Source organism: Melospiza melodia, chromosome 5 (genome assembly GCF_035770615.1).
Source record: "Melospiza melodia melodia isolate bMelMel2 chromosome 5, bMelMel2.pri, whole genome shotgun sequence".
Lineage (NCBI taxonomy): Eukaryota > Metazoa > Chordata > Aves > Passeriformes > Passerellidae > Melospiza > Melospiza melodia.
In genome coordinates, this window is record NC_086198.1 from 96,445,415 (window position 1) to 96,470,996 (window position 25,582).

Below are 25,582 nucleotides of genomic sequence, written 5' to 3' on the forward strand. Positions count from 1 at the left end.
TGGTGAGATCATATCTCTAACCAGCTGATTTTTATTAATCCAAGGAAAGAAGCATCCTCAATAACTAATGAATAGAACTTTCTCTGGCTTTTCCTCTGTCAGGACTTCAAGGAAAGCATTCACTGCTGTGGCAGAACAAGCTGTTTTCTTTGATATCTGTTGAACAATCTTATGTCACTTTGCCTCCCACTAGACCAGATTTCTTGGAGCCAAATCCAACCTGGTCTCCAACAGCAGAGTCATTGAACTGTGAAGGTTGGGAAAGGTCTCTGAGATCATCCACACCAACCTTCAACCCAGAACCGTGTTCTCATCTTGGTTTTGTCCAGGCTAAACACCCCCAGCTCCCTTGTGCTCAACCCTTCCCCAGCTCTGTGCCCTTCTCTGGAGCCACTCCAGCCCCTCCGTGTCCTTGTGAGGGGCCCAAAACTGAACACAGGACTTGAGGTGTGGTCTCAGCAGTGCAGAGTTCTAGAGATGGCACATCCACAGCCTCTCTGGCACCCTGACAGCAAAAAGCTTCTTGCTAATGCCCAGTCTAACCCTGCTTGCTTTCTGTTTGAAGCCATTTCCCCTGTCCTGTCACTCGATGGGAGGGAGTGACTCCTGTCACAAGTCTCTCTCCAGACCTTGTGTGGCACCTTTAGGTGCTTAAGGTGTCCCCAGATTGTTTCTCCTGGGTCCCTCAGTGTAGCAGGCAGAGTTGGCAATATGAGCAGTATAGTATTTATATGATAAATATGATATAAAGGTAAATAAACATTGTCACTCCTCCTGACCCAAGGGCAGGTTATGGATACAAAGGGTAAGGAGGACAGGATTAGGTGTCTCCCTGCATAGATGACACTCAGTGTCTTTCCAAAGGATCTTCCCTTCTTACATGACTCTTCAACAGCACTGCTTTTAAAGCTCAGTGTATCCTTGACCTGTGGGTTTAGTTCTTACTTCCATGGAAAGAAAAATCCTGACTTTTAGGTAACATACAGCATTAAAGAATTTTGTCTCTAAATGAGTAGCTTATGCAAGCTTTCTCTAACCTGGGGTTGTGGCAGCTTCTTCAAATTGAAATCTTTTTACAGAATTCTGTAAATATTATGTACTGTAATTGACTATCAGCAGAATTAGCCTGCCTTAAGTTAAAAAAACACTTCTGACTTTTTGATGTTAATGGTTCAGAGGCTGCAGAAGAACCATTCCACAGTGCTCATGTTGTTTCCTGTGTAGCCCAGCATTCTGGGAAACTAAATGGAAGAAGTGACCTCTTTACCAGGATTTACGTAACTTGATTAGAACATTTGGTAGGTGATGGAGATTGAATATTGCTCCAGCTATTTTAAATAACACTTGTGTTAATAAAGTAGTGCTAAAAGGTACTTTTTAAACACTATATATTGGGATGTCACTTCTGGCTTGTGATGGGTTTGCACAAGTGAGTTTGGCACAATTTGTCACTCCCAGGCTTTTGCTCCCTGGGACAATCAGATTGAAAGCAACTTATAGTTGTGTTGTTTTTTAACAGGATCTCTTGGACCCTGCTCGATGGAGAATGCTGATCCAACAGTTTAGATATGATAACTACAGACTACATCAGTTGGGAAACAATTCTGTTTTTACTATAACACTCCAGGCAGGCCTTTCAGCTATAAAAACACCGTATCCTTTAAAGCAGATATTACTGGGAGTGAAAAAAAAGCCATGTGGGGGTTTATTTTTGGTTTATGGAGGCTTTTCAGAGAGCTCAAATAAGAAATGTGGCACTTCAATATTTTTGCTCATCAGTTGTTTAAATGGGGTATAAATTGGTCACTATTAAATTAAGGGGAGATCATAATTAAGAGCATTATGGTTAAAAAAAAAGGCAAGCCCAAACAAAAATTTTAAGGTAAAATGTAACATTGTGTCTGGTTTGGCTGTCATTTCATGTCTGAAATTAGTGAATATGCCTGCAAGGGTTACTGAGCTGGGTCAAAATTACTGGTTTTTAAGCACTTAAACACAAATTGACCTGCAACGTTTTCCATGAATATTCAAAAATAGCTGCATCTTTTGAAATTTCATTGGGTTTGTTGGGCTGCAGAAGGGCTGGTGCTGCTGGAGTGCTGCACCTCAGAAGCTGCACCTGTGCCAGACATGAGTTTTGCTCAGTCTTGTTCCTTGAAACAGAGCAAACCCTTGATTCTTTTGTGTGGACATGAAACTTGAGTGAAATGTTGTGTGCATTCTGCCCCTGGGCTCTGCTGGCACAGCTGACGATATTTCACATTCCAGGTTTCCATACCGTGGGAAGCTCATTGTGCTTTCATGGTGGAGATTGTTCCCTAACTTGCTGCTAACAGGCAGTGTTACAAAGAGGATGGGAGCTCCAAAAACCCCGACTGCCCCGTGTGTAGCAAATCCCTGAACAAGCTGGCTCAGCCCCTGCCCATGGCACACTGCGCCAACTCCCGACTCGTGTGCAAGATCTCGGGGGATGTCATGAACGAGAACAACCCTCCCATGATGTTACCAAATGGATATGTCTATGGCTACAATGTGAGTGCTGAGGGCTGAAACAGCAGCTGCTGGAATAAGCTAGATCAAAATACGAGCTTAGAAACTCAGAAGCTGGAAGAATACTTCTTGCAGTAATGTTTTGTTAAGGACTGTATATTTAGCTGCTTAAATTGGTCTTAATGAAGATATATTAATGGTCACATGCCTAACTATGTGAATTTATAATACCAGATCAAATGGCATTGGAAATCTTTCCCTCCAGAGAGCAATAATGTAGAGTAAGTAACTTCTGGGGGCAAAGATGTTTCGACCTCAGACCACAACATTTTTTTAAATTAAAAGTTCATTTCCTAAACAGTTCAATAGTGCTTTGAATTACTGTTGTGAATATTATCTTTTGGTTTCCCTCTTTTTCAGTCTCTGCTTTCTATCCGTCAAGATGACAAAGTAATTTGCCCAAGAACCAAAGAAGTCTTCAACTTCTCACAAGCTGAGAAAGTGTACATCATGTAGGTGTGTGCCCGCAGGATGAAGTGCCGCTGGGATTTTGACACAGAGCATCTTGGCATGCCCTGCAAAGGGGGGGGCCTTAATGTGTGGCAAAGAAGCAAAAGCTGCCACCCTGGGGAGCAGACCTGTCGGTGGCATGATTGTTTCTTGCGACCAAAGATCAATGAGCAACAATAAACACTCTTGAAAGGAAAAAAAAAAAAAAAAAGAAGAGAGGAATTATGACTTAAGTTTGTACTTGAATAAAATACACAAAAACAAATTTTGATTGTTAAGGTTTTGTAACATAAGGTCAAAAATTGGACTCTTCTCAAAGAAAAGTACTTTCATCTTCTAAAGGATAGCTTTCTTTAAAGATGGACACTTGCACTGGGGGAAAACTTAGAACAGATTTGAAATGAAATCCATTTTTCTTCCCTCTTTTTCACAATTGTCCAAGACCCTTTTGTTATCAAAGATCTCAGTACTACCAACGTGTTCTCCTTTAAGCTCCTCTTTGCCTTCTTTATGATCCTCTGGTGAAGTAGTCCTGAACGTGAATGATGTAACTTATTTCCATGGGAAGATATTTTTGATGTCTTTGGCACGAGGTGGCTTCTCTGGAGGATCAGATAGGGACTGCTTTCAAGGAGTATGAAGTCTTTTTCCAAACCCAAATATTTTAAGGAGGTTGCATAAGTATCACGAAGAACTGAGAACATTTCAGGCAAAATCCAATGCTTGTTTAAATGTTCTTTTTCCAGTCTACCATAGTGTTAAAGTCCTTCTAAAGTTATTAGTTATGTGCATAGGGTTCAATATGAAATCATTAGTGCTACTGCCTTATTTCTTGCTTTGAGAATGTACTCACATGACAATGAGCTGGTATTCTTAAGTGTTGGGCGAAGTTTCTGAAGATGCCTTGCAGGATGATTACATAATTTTAGGGTCTAAATAGTATTCATTACTGAAACTAATAGTTCAATTTTAACAACTGCAGAACACATCCTTATGACTTTTCAAAAGAATTAAACCATTGTAGTTTAAACAAAACCATATTGTAGAGGTTTGTATTTAGCGCTTATTTTTGCATGTTGATGTTGATTAGCTAATAAAAGATTGTAAATGTAAGACATGTTAATAAAAATTGTTTTCCATTTCTTGATTATATAAAATTAGAAAGCTGTTTTGTGTTTATATGTAAAAAGAATTAACTCTCGGCGGCCTCTCTGAGAGTTAAGAGCAGGGAACTGTGGAACTTGCACGTGTTGGTTTTCAGTGTTCTGCAAGATTTAAAAGAAAAAGAAGAAAACTAACAACACACATGCATACAAAAATCCAAACCAACAAACCCCAAAACTTCCCCAGCAAACCAAAAAAATGCCACACAGCAACCATGAATGTCATCCTTCAGAGCATTTCAATCAAATAGGTATTTTTGATTTAAACTTTTCTTATATGAACTCCAGTAAACTCCAGGGTTTTTTCTGTTCTTCCTAGAACACTGCCTCTCACTGTCCTAGAGCCTTCCTGTTAATAAAATGTTGTGGATGATTTAGGTGTGGGTTTTCCATGCTTTAAAGAATGCACAAAGCACAAAGGACACAACTTCTTTTCATGTTCAACACTTAAAGGTCACAGATATTGCTGAACTGCTGGTGCTAGCCCCTGTGGAACTGTAAATACATGGGATTTCCAGGGAGGTGTGTCTGAAAAAGTTCCATTTTTAGTGGGTATCAATTACTGATGCTTCAGAACAGATGTGTCTGCACCACTGCAGTGCTGCCAGCTTGGCGTGGGCCAGTGCTCTGCACTCACTGCTGCAATGCAGGGGTCTGTTCTTCTCTGGGCATCTTCTGAAGTGGCAAATTTAATGATTCCTTAGGACAAATGCAGTGTACCAGGAGTAGGTGGAGATACTGAGAGAACTTAGGTTAGTAACTGGAGTAATTTGCTTTCAGTTCTGCAGTAACTTCCTTTCCCTTCCTTTCCCCTGGGGCAAGAGTTGGAGCACCCTGAGCTCAGAGTGGGGAGGATGTCACCCTGAGGAGCAGTGTCACTCAAACCCACGTGGAGCAGCACCCCTGTTCGGGCCACTGTTCACAGCATCCTTGCAGAAGGGCAAGCATAGCTCTGAGCATGGCAAACTCACTTTTCCCTACTTTGCAAGAATTCATAAAAGGCCAAAGCAAGAAAGAAGCAGTAGATTTCTATTGGACCTCAGGGAACGTGTGATAAATGCACAGCAATTGTAGGGCATGGAAATTGTTGCTTTTGCTTCTCTTAAATACCAGTTAGAGCTGTGGTTTCCTGAGACCAGCCTCTTATGATTTCTGTGACCTGAGTAGAGTGCTGGAGAAACCCACACTCCAAAAAATCCTAGTTTGGGATGGGAGAAGAGAACAGCTGTCCTACAAGGAGAGCCTCAGTTTCTGGGAGGTGTGATCAGAGGGCCAGGTGCCAGCAGGACCACTGAGTCTGTGCTGGTGTGTCACTGTCACAGGTGCCAGCAGGAGCACTCAGTCCCTGATTGTGTGTCACTGTCACTGGTGCCAACAGGCACACTCAGTCCCTGATTGTGTGTCACTGTCACAGGTGCCAGCAGGAGCACTCAGTCCCTGATTGTGTGTCACTGTCACTGGTGCCAACAGGCACACTCAGTCCCTGATTGTGTGTCACTGTCACTGGTGCCAACAGGCACACTCAGTCCCTGATTGCGTTCCTGTTACAAGGGAAGGTTCCAGAAGGAGCCTCAGCCGTGTGTTAGCTCTGGGTGCTCCCTCTGGGGATCTGCAGTGACCCAGCCCGCTGTGAGTGCCGCAGGGCCGCTGTGCTCCGGCAGCCCTGGCCTCTGGCTGCCCTGCTGGGCTGCTCTCAGGCCGTGGCTCTGGAGCCTCCAGCTGTGTGAGGGTCACAGATGGTGGCAGTGTGTTCTGCTCTGGTGCAGCCTGGAGCTCTGCTCTGCATTCCCTGGCTGCTCGGGGCAGCCCTGGGCCCAGCAGAGGTGTTGGTTCACAGCTCATCTCACAGGTGGCCCTGACATCAAACCAAGAGCAGCAGGTGGCTCAGGGTAAGTATAAAGTTGTTTGAGATGGTAGAAGCTCTCTAGTAGAGCAAAGACTCTTTCCTCTCAAGATCTGGTTGAACTGGAAATGAACACTCTCCCTCACTGGGGTGTTTTTTCAGTCGTGCCAGGCAGCGAGGCTCTGGATTTTGGTTGTGGTGTTCCTGTTTGAAGGCAGCAGTTTGTCCCAGCTGTGATCGGGACAGGTTACTCTGATTCCCACAGTTACACCAAGGATGAGAATTGCCTTAACCCTCTGTTTGTTGTGGTCCCAAGCCCTGCTCTAAACGCTGAAGGTTTTCCAGTGCTGCAAAAGAGAGACACTGGTAACTCTGCCCAGTGCCCTGGGGGCTTTTGGTGCCTGTTTCAGCTCCCATTATCTTCCAGGCTGAGAAGGGCTCAGGATGCTGAGGTCACAACGTTGTGTGTAGGAAATGGCAAAGCTGATAACAAACTCTGGCAAAACATTTTCCTGCAAGCTTTAAAGACTGATGAAGTAGTCAGGGTTTGGATTTTTTTTTAATATAAGCATGACCTTTTCTACTCAGTAATAAAATTACTCTTTGGGGGAAAAAAAGAATATATTATTTGGGACAGGAAGAATGAGAAAATTACAGCTGGAAATCTGCCAAAAAGAAGCCTTTGAACATGCATAATGGACCACTATTCAGAGGGAGGAAAAAAAAAAGGAATACTCTGAGTTGCTTTTATTTCAGCCTCAGGTAGCCTGAGCAGAGGGTGTTGGGAAGCACACTGAACATTTTATTGAGGGGGCTTTGAGACCCACACTGACAGCATGCACTGGGTGTCCTGATGCACAATAGAGGTCACTTGATAGAACAAAATGAGTATTTAAAACTTCTCCATCTGCATTTTCATGTTCCATAACGAGGTATTCTGAACTCATTAATCTGAACACCCAATAAAGCCCAGCCCAGATCCACATGATGGTTGGTCAAATGTGATTTTCATCTCCTCCTTGAGCAGATCAATTAGTTTCCAGTAGCTCCCTCTAGTCCCCGAATCTGTTCCTTGTTTGATGATGAGGGGGGTCAGAGATTCACCAGGATCTCACTGCTGTTATCCTTTTCCAGAGATTCAGTGTCTGGTTGGTTCTGCATCCTGCATCAGCCACACATAAAGGCATTTTTCTTAATTCAGTCATTTATTTTAAAGATTTGTCCGTATTAGCTAAGCTCTGAGAAATTGTCAGAAGCTCAACTTTCTCTTTGTTTTAGAAGGAGATATAGGATGGGCAGAGCAGGACAGCAGAATTTCTTAACCCTTTACTAACACATCCTCTGAGAGCCAGGTAGGTTCTGTATGGAGAATTATCTCTGGCACAGTCAGGGGGAAAAAATTGCAATCAAGGCCAGTGAGAGGGAGCAAGGAGTTCCAGTTCAGTTCCTGTTGGATGTGAGGGCTGAAGATGTTTTTGGCACAGCAGGTGCAGAGCCAGCACAAAGCAGTTCTGCCTTACAGCTGCCTTTTGTGAGAAGTTGTGTGAGAACCAGGCATTGAAAAACGATCCTAAGAGATGTAGTCCTGATCTCAGTTTGAACTGAAGTTCTAAAACTGTACATGGGAGTTCTTAATATCAAAAATAAAATTAGTCCTCACAGCTAGCTGGCAACAAGTTGATTTCACTGAGAAGCTCACAGTTGTGAATCAGGTATTTTCAGCTACACCATAAAATCCTGCTATTTGATCACGTTACAGTTATCAGAGATCTGTATGCTTAGCCAGAGGAAATCAGCTGAAGAATAAGCAGCACCACAAGAAGAACAATAGGAAACAGCAGAACAACAAGGAACAGAAAGGACTGCTGAACAAGAAAAGCTGTTTGCTTTGACTCCTCAAAAATGAGATCAAACATCAGGGTAGATCTAAGAAATGTTATCAGCCAGTTACCTTTCAAAGAGATTAAAATATCTGAAGCTTTTAAAAGTGAAAGAAGAAAAAATTAACATGGAAGTACTGTGTGACAGAGATCCAGACTTTGTTACAAAACTCACCCAGCACCTTGCTGCCTGCTCCTAATAAAGATGGGAATGTGCAACATGGGTGGGAGGGAGATGCACTGAGGAAACCAGAAATAACTCAGCAACATGGAATTGAAAAAACTGTGCCTCCTGTAGAAACCAAGTGATCCTGGGATTGTTAATTGTTCAGCTCTAATGGAAAGAAGCTGCTCCAGTGTCCAGTCTGGGAATCAGATCACATTGAATCAGAATGGTTTGGGTTGGAAGGGACCTTGCAGATCACCTCATTCCCTGGGCAGGGACACCTCCCACTATCCCAGGTTACTCCAAACCCTGCCCAGCCTGGCCTTGGGCACTGCCAGGGATCCAGGGGAGCCCCGGCTCTGAGCAGCTGAGGGCAGGGGCAGGGGCAGGGTCAGGGTCAGGGTCAGGGGAGCCCCAGCCCTGAGCAGCTGAGGGCAGGGCCACATTCCTGTCTCAGGAGTGTTCCAGCCTGCTCCCTGCCTCTTCCCTGCAGTCACCATGAGGCTTGAGCCCAACAGGCTGGCTCGGGGGCTGTAAGTGGGCCTTGCCCTCAGGGTGTCTGAACTTGCCCCTCCTGTGGGTACAGAGGGTGCCTGGAGCAGCTGAGCTGCCAGCCTTGGTGTGTGGGAGCTGAGCACGGCCAGCTCCAGGAGGAACAGCCCTGGAATGGGACAGACACCATGGAGAGAGTGATCCTATCTGGTCAGACAGGGAAGAACAGATGAGAATTGATGCTGCTGATGCAAATCTGCTGGCTTCTCTTTTCCAGCAGCACTTTGCAAATGTTGATCTCAGACGTACATACCCTCTGATGATCCAGGCTTTGTGGCATCTGTTTTCTTTGAATATCCCTTGCCAGCTATGTGGCTTCAGTGCAGCATTATCCTACTTCAAAAAACAGTCAATAACCAGGGTGCTGGTGCTACAGGACAGCTAATGATTCACTTTAACTACCAGCTGGAGAGAAAAGCCCAGAGGCTACAGCTGAATTGCTGCTTTGCTCTTTCAGTGAGTAACAGACCTTCTTTGACACACCTCATTTTTTATAATAATTGGAAAGAATGTCACCTGCCCTGTTAAGAGAGAAATTTTCCTACCCTTGGCCAAAACATATTCCCTGAGTCTCTGGAACTTTCTTCAGAGGAGGTAAAATGAAGAGTTCCTCACTGAAGTAAGATTAGCAGCTGCCACATCCAGAAATACCTCCCTTATTCTAAACCAATTAGCAAAGGATAATGACTGCTTTCTTTGCACTGGGAAACCATAAATAACATCACCTGTGATCTCTGCACTTGAGGGTGTGAGATGCTGGAGTAAATTTTTATCTGAATAAAGTGTTTGGCATAATTCTTTCCCTCCCTTATTTCCAGGAACACCATGAAAAGAACTCAGAGTGCTGGTGTCAGTTTTGTCTTGGCCAAAGAAGCCAAGAATCTTTGGGCACGTGAATCTAACACTGAAATTTTGGGTGGCTATTAAAAATATTATTTCAATATAACACCTCAAGGTATAGGTGAAGATCATGCTCAGGTGAAGAGATACTAAAAGATCTAGGCTAAAACAAGATGTCTTACAGAACAAATTTTTGGAATGTTCTAAAACTTTGTGCAAATCCCATTAAATACACCAGTATGGATCAGTTCTGTCAAAATACCAAAGATTAAAAATGCCAACTCACAACTTCATCTGCTCCAAGCAGTTTGAGGGGCCGCTCCCACCATTAGAGGAACCTTTCTATCACCCTACTTTGTCCGTGGGTAATTGAGTCCTGAAATTTGGAATATTCTTGAAAACTTCCAGTACTCACTTTTAAATCAAGGATGCTTCAGAGAGACACAATATCCTTTTTCTTACACTCTATTTGCAAAACCCTCTGTGCTGCCCCCTCTCCAGGACCACAGATAACTGCAGGGATAGCCAGGTCCTGCTTTAACAGTCACTGAGTCACCGGGAATGTCCTGTCCTGCCATCTCTGCTTTGTCTAAAATGTCTTCTCTGTAATGTAATGCCCTCCAAAAGAGCCACTGGCAACACATCTCAGTGTCCTGATTTTGGATGCCGAGTCTCAAAACTATTGACAATCCAGGGCTGTTTGGTTCAAGCACATCTGTCAGAAAAACATCATCATGACACAGGGAATCTCTTTCCTCACTGGTAAAATATGTGCCTGGTTTCCAGTTTGAATTCATCTTTTGTTCCTTGTGTTTTTCACTGCTATACCCAGAATTATTTAATGTGATCTTTTTCCCTGAAGATAATTTTATTTTATGAACAAGTTACCCAGCAATAATCAAAACTGATTTAAATCTTTACTAGTAGGCACTATTGCAACTATTTCTGTTCTGCTGTTTGTTCTTGTACCCTTCCTAAATGTCACAGAATTTTTTAAAGAACTTTATAAAATGCAGATTCTTTTAGTATTTGCTGTGCTGTTTACACATTTTACAGAGCTTAAACTACTTAGTGCTTTTTGTTATTGCTCTGAAACTGTTTAACCCTGCTGTTCCCACAGAGTGATTCTGTATAATAGAGACATATTTGAAATTTGCTGATGGCTCTGAAATAGCAAGGGCTGCTGCTTTTCTATGCAGCAAATGCAGAACATGGATTGACAGTAAAATATTCCTGTGCACTTCAAGATCTGTGACACTTTTGAAGAGACAGTGCAGGGTATTTCTGTGTCAGATAGATCTTGTTCCCTCGGGTTTTTGCTGCACCATTTAAAGCAGAGTCCAAGCAGTGATAGGAGCATTTGGAGATGAGAGAAAGCACAGTGATTGCAGATGATTTGGGTTCATGTTTGTAGCCAGCAAAGTTCCACAGTGTTTGACTCGTGCGGTGGAAGCTCTCAGCACTCCCCTCGTTTCCTCTGGAGCCGCCTGAACCAAGCTGTGCTCGGGGTGCCCAGGGCAGTGTTTGGGCAGCTCTGCTGTGGTTTCAGCTCACCAGCACTGGCCCTTCAAGGCACAGGCACTCCTCTGACAGCAACAGCTTTTACAGTAATAATAAAAAGGGAAAATAATTAAAATAATTTTTTCAGCAGCTTTTTGGTGCAATCAAGTTTTTTTTCATTGATCAAATATCTTAACAAGATCAAATATCTTCCATATTGATTTTTTAAATTTACTTTAGAGTTTGGGGAGGAGGGGATGCTTTTGTTGGGTTTTTTTGGAGGGTGTTGGTTTTATTTGTTTTAGATGGATATTTTTGTGTGTGCATGTGTGTTTAGAAAAAAGGCAGAGTACCACTAGACACTTTTAATGTTTCTGTGTTTATCTGTTTCTATATTTTGGGTTACTCAATTAATTTACCTCTACAAACACAGTCATTCCTCTTGGAAAATGCCCCCACTTCCAGTGCTTTCTCAGAGACATGTGTTCTCTTTTAAACTGTCATTAAAATTGTTTCTATGATATGATACTCAGGAATGCTTTGTTCAAACAAAATCTCTTCTTTGCCTATTTTATTGTGAGACTGTGGTCATGTTTAAAGGTTCAGATCTGTTTCAAGATTTATTCCAGGCTTGGAAACAGAGTGGCTCTGCACAGGGATGGAAGATGCAACAGAATATGTGGAAAAGGGTTGAAAGTGGGGCTCTTAAGGGACATTTTATATGTATGTATGTATGTATGTATGTATGTGTGTGTGTGTGTCTGTATCTATAGATAAATATAACATGCCACATTTCGATATCTGTGGCCTTGATAAGGCTGGGTTAATGGCTGGACTTGGTGATCTTGGGGATCCTTTCCAACATAAATCATTCCATGACTTTGCCAGGACCCCCAAGGTTTTGGCACGCCCACCCCATTGCCACAGGCTGCTGTAAGCTCAAACCCTCCAGTCTGAAGAAATCAAATCTCTCGCTGACAGTGAAAACGGTTTGGAGCTGATGCTGCAAACATCTCCGGGATTTCCGAGGCGAGGCTTTTCCCCAGGAGCAGCCCCGGCCCTCCCTGGCTGGAAGGGCCACAGGTGCGCCTGCATTGCCACCTGCTGGGGGCTGCGCCAGGGCGGGGACACGGGGACACCGGGACACGGGGACACTGGGGACACGGGGATGCAGGGGTACAAGGGGACACGGGGATAAGGGGACACAAAGATACGGGGACACGGGGAAAAAAGGACACTAGGGACATGGGGATACAGGGACACGGGGGCACGGGGACAAGGAGACACAGGGACACGGCGACACAGGGACAGGGGGACACAGGGACACGGTGACACGAGGACACAGGGACACAGGGACACGGTGACACGAGGACACGGTGACAAGGGGACACGGGGACAAGGAGACAGAGGTGTGACCGTGTTCACAGGGTCTTAGGATGAGGGAAGAGATAAGGATCTGACTCCATGTTTCAGAAGGCTGATTTATTATTTTGTGATATATATTATATTCAAACTGTACTAAAAAAATAGAAGAAAGGATTTCATCAGAAGGCTGGCTAAGAATAGGAAAAAAAAGGAATGAAAACAAAGGCTTGTGTCTCAGAGACTCCGAGCCAGCTGACTGTGATTGGCCATTAATTAGAAACAACCACATGAGACCAATCCCAGATGCACCTGTTGCATTCCACAGCAGCAGATAATCAATGTTTACATTTTGTTCCTGAGGCCTCCAGCTTCTCAGGAGGAAAAATCCTAAGGAAAGGATTTTTCAGAAAAGATGTCTGTGACACACAGGGACAAGGGGACATGGGGACACAGGGACATGGGGACATAGGGACAAGGGGACACAGAGACACGGGGACACAGGGCCACTCCTGCAGGAGTGTCCAGTGCTCCCCCCGTGTGTGGCTGCACCCCGGCAGAAATGCCCCGGGCTGCTCCTGCACGGGGAAATCAATGGAGTTTTTGGTGTGTGCAATTCGCTAGGGACACTGGTGTGAAGAGTGACAAAGTTCACAGCCTGATAATGTCAAGTTTTACTCTTCTCTGCAAAGAAACTCTTCTTAAAAGGACATGATGCTCCTGTATAAATTTCATTTCTGTTCACATTTAAAAATGTACTTAGACATAGCTCTATGTCTTTTTGTTGTTGTTGTTGTTGGGGTTTTGGGGTTGTTTTGGTTGTTTTTGTTTGTTTGGGTATTTTTGCATTTTTTATTAAATAAATAAACCATTTTCTAAATGGATGTAGAACCGTTTCCCTCAGCAGCCAGGAGCCCGTGTCTCTCAGGGGCTGTGCCCTCTGGCCATGCAGGAATGCAGTGCCAAAGGCAGTGACAGGGTATTTATTTTCTGTGATTTCAGCTGAGCAGAGGCTCTCAGTCACCCAGCTCAGACCAGTGCTGGCAGTGCAGTTTCCTCTGCTATCCCTGTAAATATACCTTGAAACTACAGCCTGCCAGTTTTGTTTACATCTCAGAAAACTAAACCCCATACCTGACTAGAATTCAGGTTCCATCACATGCAGCAGAACTGGATGTCAAGGATACCAGGAGAATTTTGTGTACAGTTTACCGAGCAATGCTCACCACAAATGCTGCGTTTTCAGTATTTGGTATAATTTTACCACTATGACTTGTGCAAAGAGGAAAAGCGGGAATTATCAATTTAAGAGGATTTTTAGCACTCAGGTGAGACGAGCTGAAGCTCAGGATAGGGGTGGCTGCAGGAGCAACACGGCTGAGGTCACCCTGCAGGAGGTGCTGCTGCCCAAGGGATGGGATCACATCTGCTGGCTGCACCTGCAGCACCCGTTCCGAGCTGCACTGAGGTTCAATTGCCTAAAAATTGTGAAACATTTAGGAATCCTAGCAGGGCAAAATCTAAAATAATGTTGGTCAGTGGAACTGTCGTGACATGCTGCAGAAATGTTAACTCCTGGTGTGGATATATACTAACAGAGGAAAATGCTCATTAAACTCCACTTTGAGTCTGCACAGATATTCCAGTGAAGAAAGAAACAATTTACCTTCACTGATACTAATCAAGTGTGTCCACATTGGTGTGCAGTTTCAGGAATTCTGTAGGATCATTTTTAAAAATTATTCAAGAGATGAATATAAGCTTTGTAAAGGAAGGTGCTGCTTGATTTGTGATGGTTCTCCTACAGCTACTGCTGCTCCATCCAACCCACAAGTGGATATTTAATTAGTGATCTAGAGCACACAGAGCAGGTTCATTCATCTCCTCCTATGACAGAACTATAAAAGGTTACAGTAGGCTAAAGTGTTGTCACAGTCACTATTTCACACAATTAGAGGAGGTCACCAAGCACCTTTGGCCTTGCATTATTGATGGTTTCATGAATAGACTATTTCCCCTTTGAGAACATGTTCAAATATGCTCTTTACCCACTACAAGGGAGTCCAGAGCTCTGAAATATCTGTCACCCTTTTGCTCAACTCAGACTGCTGGTTCAGCATCTCTTCAGCTCACACAGGTCATTTTCTTTACAACCCAACTGGCACAAACTGTGACAATTTAATGTAAATGTTTATCATGTTTCTGTATCTTCAGATCTGAAACAAAAGTTATTTTAGCTCCAAATTATTTGTAGGGAAGCCTTTCTTTGCCTAAGTTCCATTTTGGCAGGGGAAGAAAGCCTCCTTTTTAATTTCACGTCATTAGGCTGAATACAGCTATCCTAAAATTTCAGGGGGTCCTGCAAGGTGTCCCTGACTCTGGGGCACCCACAAAGTGTCACCACGCTGCTCCTGCAAGGTGTCCCTGACTCTGGGGCACCCACAAAGTGTCACCACGCTGCTCCTGCAAGGTGTCCCTCACTCTGGGGCACCCACAAAGTGTCACCACGCTGCTCCTGCAAGGTGTCCCTCGCTCTGGGGCACTCACAAAGTGTCACCACGCTGCTCCTGAGGGGTGTCCCTCACTCTGGGGCACCCACAAAGTGTCACCACGCTGCTCCTGCAAGGTGTCCCTCGCTCTGGGGCACCCACAAAGTGTCACCACGCTGCTCCTGAGGGGTGTCCCTCACTCTGGGGCACCCACAAAGTGTCACCACGCTGCTCCTGCAAGGTGTCCCTCACTCTGGGGCACCCACAAAGTGTCACCACGCTGCTCCTGCAAGGTGTCCCTCACTCTGGGGCACCCACAAAGTGTCACCACGCTGCTCCTGCAAGGTGTCCCTCGCTCTGGGGCACCCACAAAGTGTCACCACGCTGCTCCTGCAAGGTGTCACTCACTTCAGAGCACCCACAAAGTGTCACCACGCTGCTCCTGCAAGGTGTCCCTGACTCTGGGGCACTCACAAAGTGTCACCACGCTGCTCCTGCAAGGTGTCCCTGACTCTGGGGCACCCACAAAGTGTCACCACGCTGCTCCTGCAAGGTGTCCCTCACTCTGGGGCACCCACAAAGTGTCACCACGCTGCTCCTGCAAGGTGTCCCTGACTCTGGGGCACCCACAAAGTGTCACCACGCTGCTCCTGCAAGGTGTCCCTCACTCTGGGGCACCCACAAAGTGTCACCACGCTGCTCCTGCAAGGTGTCCCTCACTCTGGGGCACCCACAAAGTGTCACCACGCTGCTCCTGCAAGGTGTCCCTCGCTCTGGGGCACTCACAAAGTGTCACCACGCTGCTCCTGAGGGGTGTCCCTCACTTCAGAGCACCCACAGAGTGTCACCACGCTGCTCCTGCTGATGTCTCAGTACAGACATGAGAAATGCAACTCCTGGATTCAGCAATTCCCATAACACGAAGCTACAGACCCAGGTTTTGCTGAAACCAGGTGTAAACAAAAAAACCATTTAAATCAAAGGTTCTGAAGGGATATCAGCTGGTGCTCAGCCCTGCCTCTGCACTCCACAGTGTTCTGTGTTCCACCCCTTGGAACAGCCCAGACCAGCTGGGGAAAATCAGTGCAGCTGCAAGGTTTGTGACTTTTGCAGCTGAGTGGGTTTTTCAGTGTTCAGGCTCTCTTCAGCCTTTTATCAGGCTGGTCCAGATGAAGAGAATATTGAAATTATTAAATGGTGGATATTTGCCATGTTCATTAAGTAGAAGGGAAAAGGAGACTCAGCAACTTCAGCCAACACAACTTTATGTAATTGTCTTTGATTTTAACAAATAAATAAATAAATAGCCTGGCTCTCATTGGGATTTGCCTAAGGGACTATCATGAATGAGTTACACAACTCAGCACTCATTCACCCATTCATCAACTGATTCTTTGCAAAACCATATGGCTCCTTGCAGGGATTTCTTTAAACATTATGCAAAAGTATGAAATCAGTGCCTTTGTAGATGCTAAGTCTGTTGCTTGGGGCTCATTTTGAAATTCCATTTCCAGATAGCACAGCAATGCTCCTTTTGCAAGTCATACCCTAACAGAAAGCAGTTGTCCTGGCACTTTCAATCAAATGAAGAAAAGAAATAGATATAAACATTGAGAGTAAACTGATCTAAACTTTACAGATGAGCTGTGCCACTCAGCATGAATTTCACATGGAAATGCACTGTGCTTGAGGGAAGGCATTGGGGAAAGGATAAACATTATTAAAAACTAGGATGACACTGGTTTCTTGCATTGAGTCAGAAATAGCAGAGCCACTGCAAAATGTATGTATTCATTTACTGCAGTAAACCTGGTTGAAGATGTGAGTCCATGTGAAAAACGCCAATCACTTGTTTTTAAAATTTTAGAAGTTTAATAATAATAAAAGGACTATAAAATAGCAGAGTGATAATAATTTGGACAATTTGGATTAGGACCAAATTAGGACCAAAACAATAAAAACAAAGAGTTACAGAAAGTCTGGGTATCTTTTTCTGGACAAAATAAGCCTGAAAAAGGACCCACCTTAACAGAGGATTAACCCTTAAAAACAATAACCTGTTTCATATTCATACACTTCATGCACGATGCATAAATTCCATTCAAACAAAGGATTCTCCCTGATCAGTGTCAGCTTCTTCCTCTGAATCCTAACCATGTCTTCAGCTGAGTGAGGCAGGAAGAAGTTAGTTTCTTCTGATAAGAGAGCAACAAATTCTTTTTCTCTGAAAGATTTAGGTGTCTTGTGGCTGCTACCTTGGTGTGAGTCCTCTCTTTAAATAAAGTATCTCACATAGCATAGTTTCTATTTTAACATTATCTTATAACCTAAAACTATATTTAACACACTACTTAAGAAAATACAGCATAACTTTCTAACATAACATATATAATATTCATTTTAATATTTTCAAAAAGCCAATCATAAGCCACGCATTTTTCACAGTCTATTCCTAGTGAAAATTGTTCAGTGCCATCTTTCCCCACCACAGCAGCCAGCAGACACAGCTGCAACACCAATCCACACAAACGGCTTCCAACACCTGCCTGAACTGTGGATTAAAGGAAATACCTGTCATTTAGCTGACATCCTCAAACGGGAAGAGACAGTTTAGATGTCTGTTTTCTTTAGGCTGTTCAAAGTGGGGGTATCCGCAAGGTCTTGTTCGTTCCCAGCGGTTCAGCAGCACCCTCAGAGCCGGGGGTCTGCAGGGAGCCCAGAGCCGCAGGTCCTGCCAGCAGCGAAGCCAGGGCCGCCTCACGGTGTCCCACGGCAGAACCGGACCTGTGCGGCTGGCACACAAGGACACTTTTGGGACACTTTTGGGACACTTTTGTGGCGGTGCAGCGGCGCCCAGGGTCGGGCCCCTCACGACCAGAAGGACCCTGAGGTGCTGGAGCCTGCCCAGGGATCGGGACGGGGCTGGGGAAGGCTCTGGAGCACAAGGGCTGCGAGGAGCGGCTGAGGGGGCTGAGGGGGCTCACAGGAGGCTCAGGGGGACCCTGTGGATCTCTGCAATTCCCTGTCAGGAGCTGGAGGCCCGGAGGGGATCGGGCTCTGCCGCCAGGCAAACAGCGACAGGACGAGAGGACAGCTCTAAGGCGCGCCAGGGGAGGCTTAGTTTGACATTAGGAGGAATTTCTTCACAGAAGGGCTGATTGCACCTCAGCACGGGCTGCCCAGGGAGCTGTTTAAGGAAAGACTAGAGCGGTGATGTTTGGTTGGTGTCAATGATTCGGAGGTGTGACTCTGTGACAAGCAAGTGCGCTATGGGGCGGCTGCTCGCCCCTCCAGGCGGGCTCGAGTTAAACACAACACCCCCTCACACAAAACCGGCGGGCTCGGGTTTAATACAACATCCCCTCACACAAAACCGGCGGGCTCGGGTTAAACACAACACCCCCTCACACAAAACCGGCGGGCTCGGGTTTAATACAACATCCCCTCACACAAAACCGGCGGGCTCGGGTTTAACACAACACCCCCTCACACAAAACCGGCGGGCTCGGGTTAAACACCACATCCCCTCACACAAAACTGGGGCGCGGCGCCTTTAAGGCTTCCCCGGCCTATCCCCGGCCGCGCTTCCGGGTGCCGGCACGTCACATGGGCGGGGGAGATGGTAGGTGCCGGGGGGGGGGGGCAGGAAGGTACCACCCGCCGGTGCGGGGGGAGCAGCACCCCAAGGGGGCGGGGCTCGCATGCGGGTGTGGTCAATGGGGAGGAGCGCGGGCTCAGCACTCTATGGGCGCCGTTCCACGTGGGCGTGGCTCCACAAGGGCGTGTGTCCCCTGAGGGGCGGGGCCTACGCAAGTGGCGGGTCCGTGTGAGGGGCGGGGTTTCCCCAGGGGCGGGGTTTCCTCAGGGGCGGGGCTCCCTCAGGGGCGGGGTTTCCTCAGGGCCGGAAGATGGCGCCGCCCAGCCGCGGCCGGGCCCGTCAGCCCTGGTGGTTCCCGGCCGGAGCTCTCCCGGCTTGAGGGACCCTCGGAGCGGGTGTCCCGGCAGCTCCGGTGCCGGCGGAGATGGAGCAGCGCCTGGCTGAGCTGGTGGAGGAGCTCACCACGTCGGGGGAGCCGCAGCTGGAGCCCGGCAGGATGAAGGAGCTGAAGAAGATCTGCAAGTACGGCCGGAGGGAGGGGCAGAGCCGGGCCCGCTGTTGTCCCCAGGTCGGCGGTCCCGGGCGGAGCCGCCCCGAGCGCTGCTCCTGGGCCTGCTGTGGGGACTGGGTGCTGCCAGCACAGAGGCTGTTCACTTAAAATTTAAAATCATTTACGTCCTCAGGATTATGCTGTTACGTGCTGAGCGTCTTTTTAAATATCTCCCCCTCCTTTTCCTTCGTTGTCCCCGCGCTCAGGGCGTCGGAGGAGCACATCGGCCACGCGTACCACCTGCTGCTGACGCGGCTCCGCGAGGAGCACGCCGAGATGCGCTTCTCCGCCTTCCAGGTGCTGCAGGAGCTGTTCGCCAGGTCCCACCGCTTCAGGACGCTGCTCATCTCCAACTTCCAGGAGTTCCTGGAGCTCACCGTGGGCATCGACCACGAGCAGCCGCTGCCCCCGCCCAAGGAGGTGGCGCAGAAGCTGAGGAAAGCGGCCATCAAGGCAGTGCAGGACTGGCACGAGAAATACGGCGAGGCCTACAAGCAGCTCTCCCTGGGATACCACTTCCTAAAGCAGAACAAGAAGGTACTCGGCGTTTTTTACTCCACTGTGTGGTATTAGGAGATGATCACCAGGGGATGCTTAAAGTAAGGAAACCAATAAATGTTAAAAAAAAAAAAAAGCTGTAGGAAACGACATCGCCTGTAGGAGACTTTATCTTGAGGATTGTCTTTGGAAAACAAACCCCAGGCTTTCTGTTCATCTTGCAGTACTGTAGGTATTTAAAACTCTGTTCTGTACTCATGGCTGGGCTGTGCCTTTTTCAGGGTGCAAGCATTGCTCACCTGCTGGCTTTCACCCACTGATTCCTCACTGGAGCCCCAAGGTTTAGCTCTTTTGGGAAGGGCAGCAATGGTCATGCACTAAACTGAGGATAAACACCTGCTACATCTTTCCATAGCTAGTTTAAACTAGCTTGATTTCTGTACTGAGCTGCCCCATTCTAGGTCCCCTTTACTGTACAACTTTGCCAGTGTGCATGCCTGCCACCCTCAGCTGCAGTGTTACTGTGCCAGAAAAGAGCTTTTATGACAGAGAAATTTCATGTAAACCTTAGCTTTTAGATGTCACTTCAAGTTACTGTGTTTGGAACATTCTGCTGCTTTAGTCTGTCTTCTGAGGTGCAACAGTGAAATTTGCAGCACTGTTCTAGCATTCACACTACCTACAATTATAATAACAGGCTTTCAGTAAACATACTGGTTTTCTTTCTCTTCACAAAGGCAGATTCAGATTCCTAACAACAGATGAAAAGCTTTTGTGATACCTGAAGTATTTCTGTTGTTGTTCCACCGTAAGCTAATGGTGTTCCCTCCTGAACTGTGCTGTGCTGGTTTTTTATACAGATATTGGCATCTGCTCACAAAAGATGACTGTTTTTGAATTATCCTTTCTTATCTTGTTTAAGAAAGGAAGAAAATTAAATGACAGTGCAAGACTGAGACGAGGGGGCTTTAACATGTAATACAGTTTCACACAGGTGTCCAACAGCTCTGCTGAAGTGTGGCAGGTCTGCCTGTGCTCCTGGGGTCAGGGGCTGCTCCCCAGTAACAACGGGGGGATCCCTCTCCAGGTTTTGAACCAGCTGTGCTCTTTTCTAGAGCAGCTGGATTTGAGCTCCTCTACAAACATTAATGTCAATAGAAGCAATTCAGGTAGCTTGGTAACTCTTGTACTCAAAGACTTGCTGTGAGCCAACTGGCCTTTTGCCAGCTCAATGCTTGAAGTGTGAGAAGCAACCAAAAGTTTTGAGGAGGCATTTCTACTTTTTTGTAGCAAAATACATCACTGTTGAGTTTTACTGGTTTGGCACAGTAGCATGGGGCAGCTTGGGTGGTGTGCTGGCTCTGTGTGTGGCCCATAGTTGGGTTTTGGTTGGGTTTCTTGTAATAATCACCAAAATCACTTTATAAACAGTCAGAAGATGACAGCTGCTGCTCTTCTAGGGTGTAGAGCTAGAGAACTCCCCGCTCTGTTCATGTTAGTAGGTCAGTAGTAATAGGGACCAAGTAGGTGCCTCTGTAGATGTTTGACTTCAAGAGCAAATAATGCTTCAGTATACATAAAAGTAATTATTTTCAAACTGCAGTCTCAAAGTTAAAAAGAAGAAGAAAGAGGAAAAATATTTCACATATTTCCAAATGTTTGCATACTTGGGCACAGACTCATATCGTAGTATCTTTGTGGCTGAGGAATGCCTGGATGGAATGACAGAACAGGATCTCAGGTGCACACAGAGAATGGTACTGCTTTATTCCAGTATTTTCACAGTAGTTGCTGTAATTGTCTCAGCCTGCTGCTCAGCATCCTTTCACTTGAGCAGTTTTTTGCTCCTCAGACATTTAGTTCCATAATTGCAGACCAGCAATAAAAGGCTTCTTGGTCCTTTTGGCACAATGGGAAAGGATGGGCAGATGCCTCCACTGCAGGTGCTGTGGCAGGAGGCAGAAGTTGTGCTTTAGGAAGCTGTAGCTGTGCCTGGTTTGCTGTGCACTGCAGGCTGACTGGCAGCGAATGGTGGCTGCACTTCCTGGGCTCTGGATCTTTGTTCTGCTTTTGTGAGCAGTGTTGCTCTTTGGGTGGATCTGTTTCTCCCAGTTCTCTGTGGGCAGCTGTGCAAACCTGCAGAAGTCAGATCCTGATTTTCAGATCCTGAAAACCAAGAAAGGTCACTCTGGTGCTCTGCATGGTGCAGTAGGCTGTGAAGCCAGATCTTTTCCCTGCCACCCTTCTGCCCACCCATTCCCTACTGTAAAGCCAGCTTGGTGTGTGTCCCTGTTTCTGAACTGATGGAGACCCTCCATGCCAGCTTCTCTGAGAGCTGTTAGACAAAAACCTTTGTGTAACTCCAAAACTTTGTTGTAGGTTGCTGAGAGCCACTCCTGGCTGTTGACTCACTTGATCATCTAGCAGTGGCAAGAATAACAAATTTCACTGAGTGTTTGTGATGGAGACATTGCAAGAGAGTCGTGGGCTGCACAATCAGCAAAGTGCAGGCTTGCTCAGCACTGTCTGTCTGGCAGTTCATAGAAGTTATGTGGTAGCAATCAAAGGAAATTCTGTGTTTTTCAAAAGGATTTCCTTCAGCATTAATGCAATCAAGCCTCCCTTCTTCAAAACAAGAGTGAATTTATTTTGTGTTTTCAATCCCTTCTAAGACCATACTAAAAAAAAAAAAACCCAAATATTGCTAATATTTTAAGAAACGGCATTTTGAGTTGTTCAGATTAATATTTATAATTCACCCATAAGGAAGTGAGACTGAATGTTTTTCCCCTCACTATCAAAATCCAACAATGGAATTGTAAAATCACAAATTAGTTGTTTCTTAATAAAATTGTAGGTCTTCTCTTTTACTTTCCTTTCTTAAAAAGTTCTTTTTGTAAGTCTGATATATAGATATATGTATATGTATGTATATATATACACTGGTTGTTATAGTGCTTACAAAATTTTCCTAAATTTCCTGGTGGACATGGTGTGATGTTTTCATGTAATCTTAATATCTCCCCTGCATTGTCTCTTCCTGCTCATTCTCCCTGACTCCTGGTCTCCAGTGCTGTGACAGAAGTCTCCCAAAGCCCTGTTTGTTCCTGCACTCTGGATGGGAAAATCTAAGGGGTTTAGGGGGTTTGTTTTTCTACTTTATGATTTCCTTTTGAAAGCCATTGATTCTCAACAGTCCTTTATTAGTAGGAGTAAAAACTCTGTTCACAATTGCTGCAGTTATTGATTCAAGGGGGAGAAGAGATAAAAGGAAATGCTGCTGAGCTTCTGCCCGATGGCTGACGTTTCAGGATTTTTCACCACAGATAAGGATCTTAGGAAATGGATTTTCTATATATTTCTTACGAGGAATGTCACCCTTTTTTCTTCATTTCCTCCTTAGGTGGATTTTCAGGATGTGCATGCCAGAACTGTGGCTGAGAGGAGGAGGGAAGAGGAGAAGCAGAAACGTCTGGAGAACATTTACAAAGAAAAAGTCAAAAGAACTGAAAAAGAAATGGAAGGTTGGTTGCTTTGCTTCTTTTAGTGCATTTTTTTGTTTGTTTTTTTGCTCATTTTTAAAGCAACCTTTTTAGAGGTTATATAAAATGAGAGAATAGCTATCCAGGTAATAGCTGACCACAGAAAGCAGGAATACTGCATTTGGAGCTCAGCCCTCCCTTTCTCTCACCTAAAGAATATCAGGGGAAAGAAGTGACTGTCCTGTGAGTTCAGTAGGAAGAGATGGGAAAGAAAGAAAATGTTATCAAGTAAAGATCTGGTCTCTAATTCAGTAAAGTGTGAGTGCATGACCCCAAGTAAACAAACCATGAGACTTTTTGCAGCTAGTGACTTAATTTCTGTTAGGCACAGACTTCCCAATGCCTTGTTGGTCTATGGCATTACTTATGTTAAATATACAGTCCTTGTGTTCCAGAAATACAGGCAATGGTCTGCTCAGGAATCCTGGATGCAGTGTGGGATAATTGTGAGAAGTGTCACGGTGCAGCTAGAAACTGTAACTGGGGCCTGAGCCTGTGAGCAATATGTGCAGAGCAGACACATCTCTGTCACCCCAAAGAATAACAGAGATAGTGAGTGTATTATGCTGCAGTTTAAAGCGTTATTTAATTAAATTTGTTATATGTGATGCATGCAATTGTGTCTTCTGCATTTATTCTGCATGCTGGAAATGTTTTCATGCGCTAGAGTGGAATTTTAAAGAGATTTCACTTTTTTAAAGTAACTTGTATCAGTAGCATCTCTTTGAGCAATAACATACATTCGTGGCCATTCCTACACACAGCAATAAAATTCATGGCTGTAAAATGAATACCCACCAAGATCACTCAGAATATCTCCTTGAACCTTGTTTTCCTTCAACTTCTATGAAACACTTGAGTCATCTTTACATAGTGAAATTTAGAGAGGCTGAGGAAAGGAGGAGCTCTGATTCTACATGTCTGGCATGTAGATTCTGAAATTCTAGATTTCCTGCTTAGGGATTGTCACTTTTATAAGGACAATTTCTGTAGAAGAGGAAGATCTGTATGGCTCAGTTGTCACTGGATAAATGGCTTCCCCCTTTGGCAGTCATATTTGCTTTGTACCTCTGTGTCTGCTCTGGAGACATTAACATTTTACAGTATCTAACAATTGTATAAAACAATTGTGTCTTGATAGAAATGTCCCAAGAGATTGCTGACACACTGACAGAGATGGAGAACTGTTTCCAGCTGCTGATGCCAGATCCTCTCAATTTTGGGATGAACGAGATTGATCCGGTGCTCAGCAAACAAACACCTGCTAATGAGGCTGGACCTGCATGCCCCTTGTCCTCCCAGGGGAAAGTGACCCCATCCTCCTTGGGGTGCATGGATGATGAGCAGCCCTGCTGCAGCAAGGACATCCTTCCTGTTTCCCAGGGTGTTACAGCTGATGGAGGCAAGGAGGCAGATGAGAAGGCTGAGCAAGAAGAGCTGGATGGAGGCACACGCTCAGATGTTCCATACAGTGGCCCTGATCTCCATGATGATGATGATGATGATGATGATTACCAGACTTTTGTTAGGAACCATGGGCTTATTTCACATAAATATACTCTAGACCTTGAAATCTCCACAGGTACCTGGAAAAACTTCTGACATGTAGCTGGAGGCAGCCTTTCTCTGAAGTGTTCTGTGCTTGTGTTTTTGTTTCTTTACTTGAATGCTGGGGTTACTGGACACCATTTTGCTTTGGGATTACTGGACATCACTTTGATTTTTTTTTAATTTATTTTTTATTTTTCTGTTTCTTGTTCCTCTAGTAACTGTTCTTGGTTTTGGGTGTTCTTGTGTGTGATTAGCAGATTTCATTCATTACCTTCTAAGACTGAACTTTTGTAATAGTTGTTGTGAGCCCATTATAGCACTTCATAGTATCTATGATGAGTCTTTTGTGTTTAAAAACAATCTGTTTATCAAATACAACTTTCTTCCTCTTTGCTATTCACCTCTTTCCCTCTGTAGCTGGGGAATAAGTTGATAGTTTAAAAATCTTACAATTGGGTGTTTCTTAAACTTCTTCCTTGCAAGAAAGTAGTTTTGCTAGCAAATGATCATACCATTTTTGTATAACTTTGCTAGTGTGAGTTACCTGTAGAAAAATCAGGATGGTTTGTGTTTTGGAAATCTCTTACAATTCCTGTCCTAAGGGAATTCCATGTGCAGACAGCAAGGGTGATGTCTGCTTTTCTGTTTGCTGACAACAATGGGTGAAAAGTATAACTTTCACTTGGATAATGGCATGCTTGGCTTCTTTACAATCCATTCCCTGTTACTACCAGGGTAGAGATTATTTTGTATTGAATATGAAGAAATTGGTACAATAAGGCCCAGTTCATTTGAACTTGGGACAAGATGTAATGAAAATAGTGAAAAGACTGAACCTGTCTGTGATTTATTTGGTCATTCCTTGCTGATGATGGCTTAACAACTCTTTCTGGCATGTTGGACTGAACACTTTTCATATTTTCCTCAGATTTTTTGAGTGTGTGGATAGTAACAGAATAATTAATACTGAGCAGAGAAGCATTCTGATGTTTGTAACTCCCCCTGAAGTGATCAAATGTCTTAGAAAGAGTAATTTGCCTTCTTTAAG

General features: G+C 45.0%; 2 protein-coding genes across 7 annotated transcripts in view; both read left to right on the top strand.

Moving 5' to 3' along the window:
* The window catches only part of MAEA (macrophage erythroblast attacher, E3 ubiquitin ligase), a 49,056-nt gene extending 44,520 nt beyond the window's left edge, over positions 1–4,536 (top strand). For 5 of the 6 annotated variants that reach the window (XM_063157952.1, XM_063157947.1, XM_063157950.1 and 2 more), the window contains 3 exons: positions 1,520–1,653; positions 2,337–2,532; positions 2,911–4,536. In XM_063157952.1, coding sequence (XP_063014022.1) covers positions 1,520–1,653; positions 2,337–2,532; positions 2,911–3,006 — 426 coding nt within the window. In that variant the 3' untranslated portion in view covers positions 3,007–4,536. The remainder of the gene's footprint in view (positions 1–1,519; positions 1,654–2,336; positions 2,533–2,910) is intronic. The other variant, XM_063157951.1, reaches the window with a different exon arrangement.
* Positions 4,537–18,710: 14,174 nt separating this feature from the next.
* The window catches only part of UVSSA (UV stimulated scaffold protein A), a 47,829-nt gene continuing 40,957 nt past the window's right edge, over positions 18,711–25,582 (top strand). The window contains exons 1-4 of the mRNA XM_063157953.1: positions 18,711–18,915; positions 19,150–19,480; positions 22,845–22,965; positions 24,125–24,565. Coding sequence (XP_063014023.1) covers positions 18,818–18,915; positions 19,150–19,480; positions 22,845–22,965; positions 24,125–24,565 — 991 coding nt within the window. The 5' untranslated portion in view covers positions 18,711–18,817. The remainder of the gene's footprint in view (positions 18,916–19,149; positions 19,481–22,844; positions 22,966–24,124; positions 24,566–25,582) is intronic.